We start from the raw sequence: 18,740 nt of genomic DNA, 5'->3' as shown, positions 1-18,740 counted from the left end.
TGCCACATGTCTAATTAGTTCATCTGACATCCATTTAGGCCTAAATCTTGAACAATATTTCTTAGTTGGTATGAAAAGCCTAGTAGCTTCCAAGATTATTTCTTTGAATGCTTCCCATTTTGAATTTGCTATTGGTAACATCAGTCGATCCCATCGTATAGAATTTAAATATGGTCTCAGACCACCGTAGCCACCTTTATGAAACAAAAACCCTTCCCTTTACCCTTGATGGTAGTTACCTCTTTGAGTAAATCCCACTTCAGCACACTGTGATCACTGCCACCTAGTGGTTCCTTTATCTGAAGATTCTTAATGCATGAAGAATCACTACTCATAATCAGATCAAGAGTATTACTCCCTCTAGTTGCCGCCTGAACATGCTGCTGTAGAAAACAATCATCCAAAAAATCCACAAAAGCCTTTCTAGTGTGGGAGTGACCAACCCACAAATTCTAGACAATCTGTGGAAAATTAAAATCCCCCATTATAAGACACACTGATTTACTGGCCCACTCTATTTCTATGCATAATTGCTCATTATACTCATCAGATTCATTAGGCCTATAACATACACCTACTCTCATTTTTCCTTTCTCAGTGCTTATGTCACACCAAACAGACTCAACATTGCATTGTTTACCAACAACAATTGGATGCATTTGATGTGATGTGTTTTTTAACTGACAGCATAACCTATCCTCTCTTCCTGTCCTGTATCTTTTCTGTACACATTGTACTCCCCAAATTCCAGTTCTGCACTGCTTACGTCTGTGTGACACCATGTCTCTGATATCCCAACAATATCTGCCTTTGATGTCTTGACCAGCACTTCAAGCTCATAAAATTTATTAACTATATACTCCTAGCATTGGTGTTCATGCAAGTATACATACACCTGTTTCTACTCTTAGTTACCCTAACACAGCCCATGTATTTACTTGTGCCACTATGACTCACAGCAGTCCTGGAAATCCCCATTGCCTTGCTTTCCAGGCTGCTGCTCAATTGCATTAAAACAGAAGCAGTGCAAGAATCACTTTCACCTCTGCCAGCGGCTACTGTTAATCTATTAGTCTGTGTATCCCCCCAAGCTAGCGTTTTCCAACTCACCTAATTCTGCTCGATAGCATTTATATTTAAGTGTATCCCATCCCTGTAGAAGCAGTCTCTCCTGGTAACAAGCATAGACCAGGCTGAGAAAAATTCTACCCCTTGACCCTTGCATAATCTCTCCCAGGGCCAAATTGATCGACAAGGCTCTCATCATATACTCCCTCCTATCGTGTCTGGGCAGAATTGCAGACACTTTCAAATTCAACCCTAACTCATGGCTTTTTTTCGACATTGATCTGTACTTGTTAAGTAATTCCTCCGGTCTCCTACTCTTAATATCATTAGTGCCAACATGTACAACAATATCATCCTTTGTGCCCTTAAAAGATGATATCTGCTCTATGTCATTAACCTTTGCCCCTGGCAGACATACCTTGGTCGAGTTTCACCTATCCTTTTTACACAATATGTTCCCTGACAATAGAGTCACCGACAACAACTAGTTCCTCTGGGACCAGCACATTCTGCCTTGGGGATTGCTGCTATGTTGTTTGATGTTCAAGTGCATCGTCTCTGATATCCCAACAATACTGCTGAGTTGGCACCTGATTTCCTCACACTCCTTTCATCGCGCACACACACACACAAAGACATTCCCCTTGGCAATATTATGTCCCATTCCTGATTGCTCCACAATCATCAAACAAGCAATCTTCAAATAAGAGGAATCTTCCAGTTAGATGCCCTGAGACCACCACAGTTCATGTCTAGCACTGAACGCACTGTCCACCATGCTCAATAACAGCAAGTACAGATATATCCGTAAAGAATGGAGGAAGAACCTGTATGCTGTCTTTCTCACCTGATGCACATTGATGATATCAGACTATGCTGCAACCAAGGGTCAACTCCAACAGCTACTCTGAATCACTGAAGAGTTCAGCACTGACTGCAGGATATAATTTGGCACAGAGAAATTTGGATGAAACAATTAGCCGAATACCGGTGAAGAGATTGAAGCCATGACAGAGGGAGAGACCTACAAACATCTGGAGATCAAAGTCTTCCTGGCTGAGAAATACCATCAGATACTTAGGATCCTGCAAAAATCAGTGCTGAATGGCCGGAACATGGTCATAGCCATAAACACTTAGGCAGTACCACTACTAACATACTCCTTCGGGATCACATATTATACCAACATCAAGCTGGAGGAGAGTATGAGATTTATCAGGATAATGATGACCAAGAACTGTTGACACCACCCAAAGTGGGCCATTGAGTGATTGACAACAGAATGGAAAGGAGGTTGGGAGGGGATTGACTAATCACATTGAACAAGGGAAGAAGGCGATTAAGAACCTGTTGGATTACTTCCAGGAAACAGCACCAATCAATCAAGCCAGAAGAAAGACAAATGGTGCACAACACTCAACTTCAACAAGGAGGGCCCTACAAGGGCAAAGATGACACTCCATGGCAGACACTACAATGACCCAACAAGACTACATATATAAGATGGCTTCCAACACTTGCCTCATAAACGATTCTTGCTCGCCATCTAAGACTATGTAATTAACACTGGACTACCAGCCTGATGGACCAGGGCTCGAGTCCTGCTTTCGCAGAAGTGAATGCGTCTTCACCACACTATAATGATAGTAATAAATTAGAATAATAATAAAAAATAAAATAAATAATAAAATAAATATAGCAAAAGTTGCTCCAGTGGACCTACCTTCCCCAAGGGTGGACTGACGGTTAAGTTAGATAGTGCCGCCATCTGGTGTCATCCCCAAGAACTAACACTACCACTGGATGCAAGCCGAAGCTCAACAGGTCCACCTCCATAGATGGAAGATGTCGGAGAGAAATAATAATCATACTGCATCAAGTGTGGTGCAGGATAGTCACTTGCGTTCAGGCCTTAGGCAGAGGGGATCGGTTCGAAAAGTTGGAAAGATTCCCGAGGAAGGCAGTGGAGCAAGTGGTGCTGTCCCTGTATGGCTATCACAAGAGAAGGGCAAGATCATCCAGTCCAACTAACTGGAAGTGTTTCCTGCACAACTGTGCTAGTGACCACCCAGGAAGAAAGAAAATGCCAATGCATGAAGTGGCGCATTGAAATGAATACGTATATCATGTGAGCATACCATGAAATAACCAAGCTAGAGATTGATATGGCAATGTACAGGTCAAGACTACATATGAAGTGGCTGAAATGATTCCTGGATATTCAAGTCACCGAACAGCAGACCAGAGAAGGACCTGATAGCTTCTCAATCTTGGAAAAAATCAAGCAGGATGTGAGTAATCAACTACAAAAAACAAGGAATATGGACAACATGGAACCAGATGAGGAAAAGCAAGAAGAAATATAACCCAGAGCAGCTGTGGTGGAAAGAGACAAGGTCATCATGATATCCAGAACAGAGGATGAGTGGAAGAAGGCCTTAACAGAATTCAAAGGAATCGATACCACAAAGGCCCATGTGATACGGAAGAAGAGACCCAATAGGATCCTGTGGAGAGTCACAGACCACCTCAATTGGGAAATAATACATTACCTTGACAACAATGGTGCAACACTGGAGGCCACCATGCAGCTGTATACTGTGCTGCCATAGCAGCCACTATGACTGATGGAAGAGAAACAAGAGGCCAGCAGCAGAAGAACCGAAAAAAGAAGGAGCCACCAGCATGGGAAAGAGACTTCAGCAGAAGACAGAAGAATTAAGAGTCAAGATAGACCAATAACCCAGTACTAAATGGGGCAAAAGGAGTACGAAATTGATTGGAAAAGTGAAGAATCAAGAGAGACAGCACCCATAGCAAACATGAGTCCAAAAATCAGAGAATAGGTGAATACTTGGACACACTGAAGCAGAACCTCCTTGCCCTCAGTAAGACTATGCTGATAAAAAGAGAGCTCCCCGAGAAAAATAAACAACAGTATTTACAATGAGTACCAAACAGCCTTCTACAGAAGTTTCAGAGAAGAGAGGAAATACGGAAACAGACCACCTGAGCAGAAGACAATCAAGGAGTTCTGGAGCAACATATGGAGCAGTGAAGTAAGGCATAACAGCTGACCCCCCTGGATAGATTTAGAATGGAAGAAAACCAAGGACGTACAAGAGATGAGAGCGAGAGGGAGAGAATTGGGAGGAAGAAATAAAACAGTTGATCAGGAACTCCGACAACTGGTGAACCTCAGGAAAAAATAATGTACATAACTACTGGTATACAACTTGTGTGTGCAAGCACCTACTAGAGCAGTTCACCAGAATGATAAAGCACCCAAAGAGTTTCTCACTCAAAGGAATCACATATCTGAAGCCTAAGGACCAAGATACAAGAAAACTGGCAAAATACAGGCCAATCATCTGTCTCCCAACGACGACAAGATCCTGACCAGCTGCATAACCAAGAAGATATCAGACCACTTGGAGAGGCAGAACATAATGGCCGAACAGCAGAAAGGATGCAAGGAGCAATTAACCACAGATGCCGCAGTTACAGAGAAAGCATACAAAAAGTGCCACAACTTGTACACGGCCTACTTCGATTGCAGCAAGGCCTTCTACATTGTGCCTCATAGATGGCCAATAGACGCTAAATCTCTAAAAAGTCAATCTGACAGTGACAAACTTCCTAGAAGCAATGATGGTGAAATGGAGTACCACCATTAAGAACAAGAACATCACAAGCAGACCAATCCCCATCAGAAGAGGAATCTTTCAGGGAGATGACCTGAGCCTGTTGTGGTTGTCTAGCATTCAACCACCATTCACTATGCTCAACAGCAGCATGTAGTAGTAGTAGTAGTGGCACATGATGCAAGAAAGCAAGTGTAGGAGCTTATGCAGCATCAGCCAAAAAAAAAAAAAAAAAAATCACACCATTCCCTCCAAATGCCTGTCCAGTTCCTCCTTAAATTTATTTAACCTATCAACTTCCACAACAACAGATGGAAGTTTGTTCCAGCAATTAACCACCCGCTGGCTAAAGGCAAATTTCCGCACATCTATTCTACATCTGTCCTTTCTTAATTTGAACTTATGTCCCCGTAGGTTCGTAATCTGAACAAGTGGAAGGATCCCATCAGAATTCAGCGTGCTCAACCCATTCAAAGCCTTATAGACCTCAATCAGATCACCGCGCAGGTGCCTAGTCTCCAGCCACTGCAATTTGCAAAACTTAAGCCTCTCTTGGTAAGAGTATCCCTTCATTCCCCTCACCAATCGTGTTGCTCTTCTCTGTACACGCTCAAGCAAATCTACATCCTTCCTAAAATGAGGCCTCCAGACCTGTACGCAGTACTCAAGGCGTGGCCTAATCATTGCCTTATACAGAGGGACAATCACCTCCTTTTCCCTGCTAGCAAAATTCCTATATATCATGACAAAACCCCATGACCTGCCCTAGCAGCCTGTCTGCATTGCTCAGAAAACTTCATATCTGACTGCACAATTACTCCCAGGTCTTTTTCATTTTCTACCACCTTAAGTATAGTACCACACAGTTGGTACGTTTCTCTGGGGTTACTTCTACCCATATGCAGTACTTTGCATTTGTCAAGGTTAAACTTCAGTTGCCACTTCTTAGCCCATCTGCCCAAATTATCTAGATCCTGTTGCAGTAGCTCACTGCCATTACTGTCATTAACAACCCTGCCAACCTTTGTGTCATCTGCAAACTTCGACATTAAGCCTGATATACCTTCATCAATATCATTGATAAATACACAAAACAACAGTGGACCCAACACCGAACCCTGTGGGACTCCACTAATAACATTAGTCCACGAAGAGCAGCACCCATTGATTACCACCCTCTGTCTTCTCCCACTTAACCATCCTTTTATCCATTGTAGCAACTTACCCTTAATACCATTCTGCTCCAATTTGTACAGTAGTCTTCCATGCGCAACAACGAAATGGGCAGAGGGAAGAGCAACAAGATTAGTGAGGAGGGAAAAGGATGCTCTTGCCAAGAATTGCTTCAGTTTTATGAACTGCAGTGTCTGGACACTAGGTACCTACGAGGAAATTGATAGAGGTGTTTTTTAAGGGCTCTGAATGGATTGATCAGTTTGCTTGCTTGCTTACACACCCACACACACACACACACACTACATTCAAATAGTTAATAAATTCCCATTTAAGGTTATAGAGGTGGACAGTTTGATAAATTCAAGGAAGAACTAGACAAACTGTTAGAGGTGAATGGACAGGTGATATGGGAAGTGTTATTTTTTTACTGATTCTGAATATGCTTGCTTTCTTGCATCATTTGCCATTTCGGCAAAGATAAAGAAAGCCTGCACGAGAAGCATGCAAAAGTTCGATGAAATTTACCGGTAAAAGAACTTTGCCGTAACGGCATTTGTATTATTGCTCGCTCGGTAAACAGATGGTGGGTGTTATCGGGCAGGAGTAGAAATTGAATCCCATGGGAGATTGAAACCCTCCCGAAGTGGAGGGGGGTAACCTGACCTTTTTTCTTTAGAATCACTAGTGGATAAATTGTTTATTAAGAAAAAAAAAAAAGGTAAAGGAAGCCCACACAAGAAGCACGGCAAACTTCCAAAAGGTTTACCATTGAAACTACGTTACAAACATTTTTTACCATGCCAGAACTACCAATATGACTCTGTTCGTGATTCAATTAGTGATTCTAAAGAAAAAAAACATAAGGTTACCCCCCTCCACTTTGGGAGGGTTTCAAGCTCCCGTGGGATTCAATTTCTACTCCAGACCGATAACACCCACAGTCTCTTTACCGAGCGAGCAACAATACAAATGACGTTACAGCAAAGTACAGTCAGTCCTCGTATAGCACGATAGTTGTGTTCCTAGAAACCCCCGTGCAATGCAAAATCGTGCAATATAAACAACAGGTCCTATGGGAAAAATAGGGTTAGGTGCCGACCACCCAAGATTGAACACACATTTGTAACCAAAACATTACCAAACACAATAAATAATGGTAATAAAATACTTACGTATTTTATTACGACTATTACGTAATAAAATATTGCTAATGCTTTTGCTTCTATCATAAGCAAACTTGTTTTTTGTTTGATTTTCTATCCAAACAGATGAGAGCTGTTCCATCTCTTCCAATTCCTTGTGTCTTAATCTAATGGCTTTTAATTACACTTTGAGTTGTTCCTGCTATGAAAGTGTTTTTTTTTATTTTCTCTGCATTCTTTGAAATTCTCGGCGTTGCCTCATTTAGGCTTGTAGCCTGTGCAATATCACATGATCTTTCATTTCGCTCAAAGCGCTTCACAATTTCATATTTTTTCTCTATCGACAGAGGCGGACTGGCCATAAGCCTTACTGGGGAAACCCCAGTGAGCTGGAGGCCGGTGTGATTTTGGCCATAAACCATAGTATGAGGCCACTATAAATTTTCCAGGGTAAGAATTTTTGACCCAGTCCACCTCTGTTTATCGATATTGCTTTTCTTTTTCTCTCTGAATCTGCAGTGTCTTCACCAGGACGCTTCCTTTTCACACCTTTTAAGTATTTTACTCATTTTTAGGGAATAAATCACAATTACAAAATGGGGAGGCACGCTTGATACACATAAACAAAGCTGCACGCGTGTAGCAACTGAATAAACAACACCGTAAAGGCAGAGATACACTATTAACACCGCACATTTTACTAAAGCACATTTCTAGGGGTTACTACCATAAAACAATAAAAACAATTTCCAGTTGCATTGCTGCTATTGGAATCTGTTATAAACTGGTAGTAAACTCGATCTAATTGCATTTGCAATTATACTGATAGCTGGAATTGTGTTGGTTTTTACGTTATTATGGTGAAATGTATTTCACCTTCACTGATATAAAGAACATAAATACATTTTCAGAATCTTCTCTTCATTCCTATCGTGTTGCGTTCAGTTGGGGTGATTCCGGTCCGACTGCCATTTCTTGTAAACACAGAGGCGAATCGTGCATAAGCGAATTTGGTTTGTGTTATATAAGATATCGTTCCCCTATTTATAAATCGTGTATCATCGAATTTGTGTAGTGTAAACACGTGTTATACGAGGACTGACTGTACTTTTACCGGTAAATTTCATTGAACTTTTGCGTGCTTCTCGTGCAGGCTTTCTTTACCTTAGCCACCATTTCTAATACTAACACTGGTATTTTCATGTGATAGTAACATGAAAATGTTATGCAAAACTAAAATCATCAAAAGTGTCTACTGCTGTTATGTTCATCTTTGATGACACTGAGATTTTCTGACAAGATCACATTTCTTTTTTTCTCTTAGATAGAAGAAGTTTATAGAACTAATCCCATACTTTGATAGATATATAGGATTAGTTCTATAAACAGAATACTGTATTTATGCAGGAACTAATTTGTATTTCTTGAAAATAACAATCAGAAGGATTAAATATTATATTTTACCTGCAATATCTTATCTCCAGGATGTAAAGTTGCACTGGCAGGACCATTTGCAACAACACTAGCAACATAAACACCCTATAAAACAAAAGTTAAAAAATTATAAAAAATAGTTTAATAATATTCTTAATTTTTTAAACAAAATAAAATAATTTTCTACATTAATTGAAAGCAACAATTTAAGTCCAATTTTTATATAGCAAAAACTTCTCCACACAGAGTTATAATTTGCAAGGGCACCATACTGCTGGAATTACAACGGGGGAATTGCAGCATCTATAGTTCTCTTTATAATTATATGCAAACATATTAAAAATTATGGTACATAAATTTATAATATGCTGCACTGTAACGTTTAGACAAAAAATGGCTACTTAAGATTAGAAAATAGCACAACACTGTAATTGCTGTGTAAGCCTATTGACTTTTCTAATTAAATATTTTTTGTGAAATCTTTCCTCAGATAGAATTAGGGTGCTGTGTTCTGTAAGCATGCAAATAAACATTTCAAGTAATGTGGAATTTAACTGATGACTGGAAATTACCAATGTTCAAATGTGGCAATGAGAGTTCTGAAAGACCCTGCACTAATCTTGGTGTTACTATTTTTTTTTTTTTAGTTTTGTGTAAACATGTATGGTTCTTCTTCTTGTTGGATTGTTGATGCTACTTCTGGGATATTAGATACTATTCATTTTATGTTTGAATTATTATGTAAAATGGTTTCTTTGTATATTATTATTTATTTATTTTGTGAAATATATATTATGGATGACACTCCCAATTACAGTAAGAAATAATAAAATAAATATTTTATATTAAATTAAAATAAAATAATGCCAGATATAAGGATATAAAATATTAATAACAATAAACACATATATATAGGTGGGTCAGAAAACTGCTAGTTGGGGGGGAGGATTCACAGCCTCAGGGGCTCATATCTGGTTAAGTATGGGCTTGGCAAACCTAAGGTCCTGAGCTGGATATCATTATTCTTCTCTTTCTTGCCTTCTTGGTGATTCCCTTCTACTTCTGACTCTCTCTCTCTCTCTCTCAGGGCAAGGTGGGATTTTTTTTTTTTTTTTGCTGGTGCAGCATAAGCCTCGGGCTTCCTTGCACCATATGGCTAATAATAATAATAATAATATGGTAAAGAGATCGAAGCCATGGCAGAGGGAGAGGCCTACAAATACTTGGGGATGATGCAGGCTCAGCAGTTTCAGTACAAGGAAATTAAGGCCTGCCTGACCGAAAAATACCATCAGAGACTTAGAAGCCTGCTGAAAGCAAACCTGAACAGAGGGAACACAGTTAAAGCTATAAACACCTATGCAGTCCCAGTGCTAACATACTCCTTCAGGGTCATAGATTGGACTAACACCGAGCTGGATATCATAAGAAAGACAAGGACAATGATGACCAAGAGCCGCCAACACCACCCGAAATAAGCCATGGAGAGACTGACAATTGCCCGGAAAGGAGGAGGAAGGGGCCTGATAGACCTCATCGAGCAACAGAAGACAGCAATTGCTAACCTGAAGGATTATTTCCAGAAACGCACAGCAGCACTCCAGCAGGCCATAAGGAAGATAAGACAAGCGGTACACCCCACTCAACCTAAGCGAGAAGTCACCTCCCAGCCAGGAGGCACAGATAAAGCTAGAAAGATGGGCAGAGAAGACATTCCATGGTAGACACTACATGATCTCTACACTACATGAACACTACACTGGCAACCTGCAGAAAATACATGGGGAAAAAAATCAGGAAGTACACGAACCTAAGACAGGAGATCAAAGAGATGTGGCATATGCAACAAGTAACGACAATCCTGATCATTGTGTCAACCACAGGTATGGTGCCAAAGACCCTACATAACAGCCTAGCAGCAATAGGTCTCCCCGCGAACACCTACAAGGAACTCCAGAAAGTTGTAATCCTGAACACCTGTAGGATAGTCAGAGAGTTCCTCGACCAACAGTAACACCAGACATAACAACCACCACCCTGTGTACTTGGTAGCAATACCTATCACAAGGTGGAACCCCCAATCAGGGAGAAATAATATAAGAGCAATAATAATATATCAAATATATATGCTAAGCAGAAGTGTGTATGATGCTGAATTTTCAAGCACTTAATTTTTCTAAGCTTGAAAATGGCAGACTAATGCTTTTATGTTTATGATGATTTACTCCCTCTTTATCAGCAGAATTAATAAATGTTATTTCACTGAAAATACAAAATTATATTTACGAAGTATAGCAATCTAATAACGGTAACTAAAAGGTGAGGCACTGGTATACTCCAATAATTGGGGAGGGGGGGAGGTGGAGAAATTTTTTTTTTTTCTGAAAAGGAAGAAAAAAAATTTGTTCAGGCTTCTTCAGCTGCCATAACCTGGAATTTAAGTTTTTCATGTTTTGCTCAGTGTACTGGTTGTTGGATTAAATTCATGTTAATATGCATTTTTCAGGAAATATAAATCATTCTTAACACTGCTTTTTTTAAATTCAAATAAAATTATTTTAATAAAAACCTTGTTGAAGCAAGCAAACTTCAGTCGATTTTTGAATTAGCTCTTCAGTGCAGAACCCCTTAAAAGCACAATTGGTATGATTTTCTTTAAACCATTTTTTTGCAGTAAGCATGTAATAAGCTTTTTGTGTGTGGGCTCTGCAGAGCACACACATTTTTTCTCCCCCAAGTTCATTTCAAATTTCAAAGTACAGTAAGTTAAACTAGTCCTCTGAGTGCTGCCATCTCCTATCTGTGTTTCTAAGTGATTATAGATAGTTTATAATAGATTTCAGCACAAAAACAGATTTTTAAATCATAGGAGATTGTGCCTGTCAGCCACTGTTGTCTAATTTATGTACAAAAGCTAAAATTCTCTGGAATTCAGACCCAGAAATTGATGAAACTGAATAGTGATACATGAATATACATATATATACAGGTGTTTCAGTTAAACGTTTCAGAACTTCTAAGAGGGGTAGGGTACATCCTGACAACTCGAAATCAAATAGCAATGTGGGGTCGGAAATGCTTTCCTGAAGCGGTGTTGTACACAGAAGCACCATAAAGAAAAGAGACCGTAAGTGAGAAATTGTTTTAATAATACATGAAAAGAAGCAAAAGGTACATTGATTAAAGTAAGTGTTCGAAGTTTCTTCCACGGGCTACAATGCACGCCTCACATCTCCGACGCATGGACATCCGAACATTCTGGAATACTCCAGGTGAATTTCGAATTTCTTCGGCAGCTACTGCGATTCTTGCAACCAGCTCCTCAGCATTGTCAACAGGGGTGTCATAAACTAGTGATTTCATATGACCCCAGAAATAAAAATCAAGACATGATAGGTCGGGTGACCGAGCAGGCCAACGCACGGGACCACCACGTCCGATCCACTGTTGACCAAATGTGACATCCAGGTAGTTACGAACATCTTCGCTATAATGGGCAGGGGCTCCATCGTGTTGGAACCACATTGTCTGTTGCATCGATGCAGCAATCTGTTCATCTCTCAAAAGTTGTGGCAATACTTGCAGAAAGATCAAGTAGATAGGTCCGGTTAGACGACACGGTAACAGGTAAGGTCCGATGAGGTGATCTCCCATAATACCGGCCCATACATTGACCGAAAATCGAATCTGTGCTGCACGACGTCGTATTGCATGCGGGTACTCGACCGCCCAGATATGGTCGTTATGCGTATTGAAAATTCCTTCCCTTGTGAAGGATGCCTCATCGGAAAACAACACTTCAGCAGGAAAAAGGGGATTTGTAGCACATTTTCCAAGGTACCACTGTGCGAAAGCAATACGAGGTGCATAATCCTCCGGTTGCTGTGTCTGGACACGCTGCACGTGAAACGGATGCATGTCTTGTTCTCGGAGAATCCTCCAGACGCTGCAATGGGAAACCCCGACTGCGTTTGCTAGACTTCGTGTACTCGTTCTTGGATTCCCCTGTACATGCTGCAGCACATTCTGTTCGACGGCTGGAGTCCGTGCTATTCTTACCCTGTCCCTGTCAGCTCTTTCAAATGAACCTCTCTCAGCTAACCTCTGGTGCAGTCTTGCAAAGAAATTATGACTGGGAATACGCCTCGTCAGATATCGTTCCGCGTACAAACGCTGTGCGGCTGGCCCACTACAATTTGCAGCCCCGTACGCCAAATGCATATCGGCTAACTCTGCGTTCGTGTAATCATCCATCCTACTAACTTGGCGTTCTTGTTCAAGAAATTCGAAATTCGCCTGGAGTATTCCAGAATGTTCGGATGTCCATGCGTCGGAGATGTGAGGCGTGCATTGTAGCCCGTGGAAGAAACTTCGAACACTTACTTTAATCCATGTACCTTTTGCTTCTTTTCATGTATTATTAAAACGATGTCTCACTTACGGTCTCTTTTCTTTATGGTGCTTCTGTGTACAACACCGCTTCAGGAAAGCATTTCCGACCCCACATTGCTATATGATTTCGAGTTGTCAGGATGTACATTACCCCTCTTAGACGTTCTGAAACGTTTAACTGAAACACCCTGTATAGAACAAAGTACCTTAAAAAATAATTGAAGTAATGACAATTTTTTTTTAATCTTTTTTAGAATTTCTTTTACTCTGATTTTCATTTTGATATAATTTTACTCTAATAATTTGCAACAAAATCAAAATAATAACAAATTAATATTTAAAAGCATGCGTACAAAAATTTTTTCAGTTTTATGAATATCAAAATTTCATGAAAAGCTTACTCCTCGGGATCCACATGTGTTTATAAACTCATTCCTGTAGAGGTTACATGAGATATGTACTGAAGGAAGTTTCAATGTATTGTATTTGTTAATAGTGTTATTATTATTATTATTCTTAGCCATATGGTGCAAGGAAGCCTGAGGCTTATGCTGCACCAGCCAAAAAAATTCCTGCATTACCCAGAGAGAGAGAGAGAGAGAGAGAGTCAGAAGTAGAAGGGAATCACCAAGAAAGAGAAGAATGATGATAACCAGCTCAGGACCCTGGGTGTGCTAAGCCCATACTCACCAGATGTGAGCCCTAGAAATGAAGTATTAATATTACATCAAATATAGTGGTTCTGAAAACGCCAATTCATATACAGGCAAAGAGGCCTCATAGCATCACAGATGCACTTTTGTTACCAAAAAATGATGCAATGTTATGAAACTAGGGTTGCATTCGTAGACAACTAACTAAAAGCACATTTTATGGATAAGCAATTCTTCCAAATAACTTTTGAAAACCAGTTATTACAAAAGCAGGACAAGGAACCAATAAAACTAAAAATTGGTTTGTTGGCCACCTTTAATAAATAGGCAAAAGCTTTCCTGAAATCCAAGTACAGATAACCCTCGTATAACACGGTAGTTAGGTTCTTATAAAATGTTGTGTTGTGTGCGAAACCGTGTTATACAGGACTAAGAAAAAGTACAAAAAGGAGGGTTACGTTGCAAGCTAACAACAAATACACTATTTCGTTAACAAAATGTTAACAAAACTAACAAAAATACATTCAAAAAATTGAATGTATTTTTGCATTTAAAAAATCAGTAATCTGGGTTTGATTGCTTTTGCTTGATAAATCTTTGTGAATTCCATCATATGGAACTAAGCATTTTTGAAATTCCCTTTTGAACTTTGGGCTGCTTTCAGTCAAGAATCTGCATTCAAAAAATAAGATTCTAATTGATCGACTAATTTTATGCCTTCCTCTATGCTTTTTAGTGTAAAATTTGGAAGTTTAGAATTTTCATCTGTGCTATCATCCTCTGAATTGATTTGATAGATTTTAATAGATTTTACTGATTAATTTTCCTGTAACAATGGCGGATATTTACGAACGGTAAACACGTGTATTTGATACCCTTTCCGATACTAAGTAATACCTACAAAATCTCTATCTAAGTTACTTTAAACTTAAGTACCGTAATAGGAATATAAAGCTACTCTAGAAAATAAGTTAATATGTCAATTTAAACTAATAAAGCAGAAAATAAATCAGAAAAAACTTCTCTGTTCCCTTAACCAATCTTACCCATTCCAGCAGATCTACATCCTTCTTAAAATGAGACCTCTAGACCTGTATACAGTATTCAAGATGTAGTCCAATCATGGCCTTGTACATAGGGATAAGTCCAGTTATATTGAAGGAGGTAGCAATGGAAGTAAGCACACTCTTAGCCATAATTATAAGAGGATCAATAGATTCAGAAGAGGTCCCCATAGACCGGAGATGTGCAAAATTTGTATCCCAATTCACAAAGGGGTTCAAAGGGTGACACAAATAATTATAGACCTGTTATAGTTTAACTTCTGTTCAGGGGAAAATAATACTCACTGGTTAAAGAAGTAATGCAGGATCACCTAGACAAGACTGCAGTAATAGTTCAGACACAACATGGGTTTGTTGGGGGAAGTCTTGTCTCACAAATCTGATTGGATACTACGATATGGCCGAAAAGGAATTGGATGCAAAAAATAATTTTGAGATCATATAATTGGATTTCAGAAAAGCTTTTGATACTGTTGGACATGGAAGACTGCTGTACAAATTGGAGCGGTACGGCATTCAGGGCAAGTAGCTGCAATGGATAAAGGGATGGTTGACTGGGAGACGACAGAGAGTGGTAATAAACGGATACTGCTCTTTATGGACTAATGTTATTAGTGGAGTACCCCAGGGTTCGGTGTGGCTTTCCAATGGATAAATGGATGGTTGAGTGGGAAATGAGAGAGAGTGGTAATAAACGGACACTGCTCTTTGTACACTAATGTTATTAGTGGAGACCCCCAGGGTTCAGTGCTGGGCCCATTGTTGTTTTGTGTATTTATCAATGATATCAATGAAAGTATATATCAGGCTTAATATCCAAGTTTGCAGATGATACAAAGGTTGGCAGGGTTGTTAATGACAGTAAAGACAGTATGCTACTGCAACAGGATCTAGAAAAGTTAGGCAGATGAGCTGAGAAGTGGCAAATGCAGAGTACTGCATATGGGTAACAGTAGCTCAAGAGAAATGTACCAACTGTGCTGTACTACACTCAGGCAAGTGGAGCATGAAAAAGACATGGGGGTATTTGTGCAGTCAGATATGAAGTTCTCTGAGCAGTGCAAACGGGCTGCCAGAGTAGGCCATTCAAGTCTAGTCAATGATATATAGGAATTTTGGTAGTAGAGACAAGGAGGTGATTATCCCTTTGTATAAGGAAATGGTCTGGCCACATCTTCAGTACTGCATACAGTTCTGGAGGCCTCATTTTTGGAAGGATGTAGAGTTGCTAGAACAAGTGGGGCTCACATCTGGGGAATATGGGCTTGGCACACCCAGGGTCCTGAGCTGGATATCATCTTTCTTCTCTTTCTTGGGGGGTCAGAAATAGAATTATCTTCTATTTCTGACCCCCTTTCTCTCTCTCTCAGGGGTAACTAAGAATTTTTTTTTTTTTTTTTTTTTATGGTTGGTGCAGCAAGAGCCTCAGGCGTCCTTGCACCATTTGGCTAATTATAATAAGTGCAAAGAAGGGTAACAAGACTGGTGAGAGGAACAAAGGGGTGCTCTTACCAACAAAGGTTTAAGTTCTGTAAGTTGCAGCATCCAAAGACTAGGCACCTGCAAGGTGATCTGATTAAGGTGTATAAGGCCTTGAATGGTTAGAGCAGGCTCAATGCTGATGGGATTCTTCTGCTTGCTCAAATTACAAACCCAAGAGGGCATAGATTCAAATTAAGGAAGGACGTTTGTGGAATAGAGGTGTGGAAGTTGATAACTTAAATAAATTTAAGGCTGAACTAGACAAACAGGTCCAGGGTATGTCTGCCAGGGGCAAAGGTTGATCACGTTGTAGAGCGGATATCATCTTTTAAGGGCAGGTGATATAGTTGTACACGTTGGCACTAATGATATTACGAGTAGGAGACTGGCGGAATTACTTAACAAGTACAGGTCACTGTTGAAAAAAAGCTGTGAATTAGGGTTGAATTTGAAAGTGTCTGCAATTCTGCCCAGACACGATAGGAGGGAGTATATGATGAGAGCCCTGTTGATCAATTCGGCCATGGAAAGACTGTGCAAGGCTCAAGGAGTAGAATTTTTTTCAGCCTGGTCTGTACTTGTTAACAGAAGAGACTGTTTCTACAGGGATGGGATACACTTAAATAGAAAGAGTGCAAGAATGTTTGCTGATGCTATCGAGGCAGTGTTAGGTGGGTTGGAAAACTGCTAGATTGGGGGGGGATACAAGGACCAATAGATTAACAGTAGCCACTGGCAGAGGTGAAAGTGATTCTTGCACTGCTTCTATTGGAATGAGCAGCAGCCTGGAAAATAAGATACAAGATATTTCAGAGACTGCTGGGAATCATTGGGGTACAAGTAAACACATGGGTTGTGTTAGGGTAGCTAAGAAAAAGAACATTTGCATGTATACTTGCGTGTACACCAGTGCTAGGAGTTTAGTACATAAATTTGAGGTATTGCTCAAAATATCAAAGGCAGATATTGTTGGGATTTCAGAGACATGGTGTCACACAGATATAAGGAATGCAGAATTGGAATTTGGGGAGTACAATGTCTACAGAAAGGATAGACAGGATAGGAAGGGAGGAGGGGTTATGCTATTAGTTAAGAAATACATAAAATCCAAGGAAGTGAAGCGAGGACAGCGCTGGACAGTGCAGTGTCGAATCAGTTTGGTGCGACATAAGCATTGGGAGATCAAAATTGAGAGTAGGAGTGTGCTATAGGCCTAATGACTCTGATGAGTATAATAAGAAACTGGACAGGGAAATAGAGTGGGCCAGTAAATCAGAGAGTCTTATAATGGGGGATTTTAATTTCCCAGATATTGACTGGAATTTGGGGGCTGGCCACTCACACACTAGCAAGGCTTTTGTGGATTTATTGGATGATTGTTTTCAACATCAGCATGTTCGGGAGGCAACTAGAGGGAATAATACTCTTGATTTGATTATCAATAGTGATTCTTCATGCATTAAGAATCTGCAGATAAATGAACCACTAGGTGGCAGTGGTCACTATGTGCCGAAGTGGGATTTACTCAAAGAAGTAAATACCATTAGGGGTAAAGGAAAGGGTTAGTGCTTTCATAAAGGCGACTACGATGGACTGAGACAGTATTTAAATTCTATACTGTGGGACCAACTGATGACGTTACCAACAGCAAATTCAAAATGGGAAGCATTCAAAGAACTTATCTTGGAAGCTACTAGGCTTTACATACCAACTAAGAAATATTGTTCAAGGTTTAGGCCTAAATGGATGTCTGATGAACTAATGAGACATATGGCACAGAAGAAAAATGCATGGGATACATACAAATTAACACGTGACACAGAAGCCTATGATAGATACAAGTTGATCTGTAATCACGTTACAAAGGAGGTTATGCTGGCGAAGGCAGATTACGAGAAATTTTTGGTAAGGGATGCAAAGAAAAACAGCAAGGAGTTCTTTACTTATGTAAACTCTAGAAGGAAGGGGATGAATCAGATTGGTCCACTTGATATCGATGGGTCAACTGTTGATGATCCTGCTCAGGTAGCTAACAAACTAAATGAATATTTTGCATTGACATTCACATATGAGGAGTTATTCAGCGAGAGGAATGCCAGAGGTGTATTCAACTCTGGCAGTAAGCTAGAGAATCTTGTAATAACTGAGAGTAAAGTGGAGGAGAAATTGTTGAAGCAAACCCTTAGCCATAATTATGAGAGCTTCCTTGGACTCAGGGGAGGTACCCATGGACTGGAGATTCGCAAATGTGACCCCAATTCACAAAGGAGGATCAAAGGCTGACACAAGTAATTATAGACCTGTGAGTTTAACTTCTGTTCCAGGAAAATTAATGGAGGCACTGGTTAAAGAAGCACTGCAGGATCATCTAGACAAGACTTCAGTTATAGCTCGGACACAGCATGGTTTTGTTAAGGGGAAGTCTTGCCTGACCAATTTGATTGGATACTATGATGCAGTCACAAAAGAACTGGATGCAGGGAATAACTTTGATATTATATACTTGGATCTTAGAAAGGCTTTTGATACTGTTGCACATGGAAGACTGCTGCACAAATTGGAGCAGTGTGGCATTGGAGGCAAATTGCTGCTATGGATAAAGGGGTGGTTGAGGGGGAGAAGACAGAGAGTGGTAATCAATGGACACTGCTCATCGTGGACTAATGTTATTAGTGGAGTCCCTCA

The 18,740-nt window shown here is 40.1% G+C and overlaps 1 protein-coding gene across 3 annotated transcripts in view; it reads right to left on the bottom strand.

Annotated features, from left to right (window-relative positions):
* The window catches only part of LOC150077559 (uncharacterized), a 536,301-nt gene that overhangs the window by 13,453 nt on the left and 504,108 nt on the right, over positions 1 to 18,740 (bottom strand). For all 3 annotated transcript variants that reach the window (XM_090386199.1, XM_090386201.1, XM_090386200.1), the window contains one exon: positions 8,495 to 8,569. In XM_090386199.1, the coding sequence (XP_090242325.1) occupies positions 8,495 to 8,569 (75 nt within the window). The remainder of the gene's footprint in view (positions 1 to 8,494; positions 8,570 to 18,740) is intronic.

This window comes from Mastigoproctus giganteus, chromosome 12 (genome assembly GCF_048544385.1).
Source record: "Mastigoproctus giganteus isolate SK-2022 chromosome 12, ASM4854438v1, whole genome shotgun sequence".
NCBI lineage: Eukaryota > Metazoa > Arthropoda > Arachnida > Uropygi > Thelyphonidae > Mastigoproctus > Mastigoproctus giganteus.
Note: the sequence above shows the minus strand (reverse complement) of the source record. Positions and strands in the feature narration are given on the sequence as shown.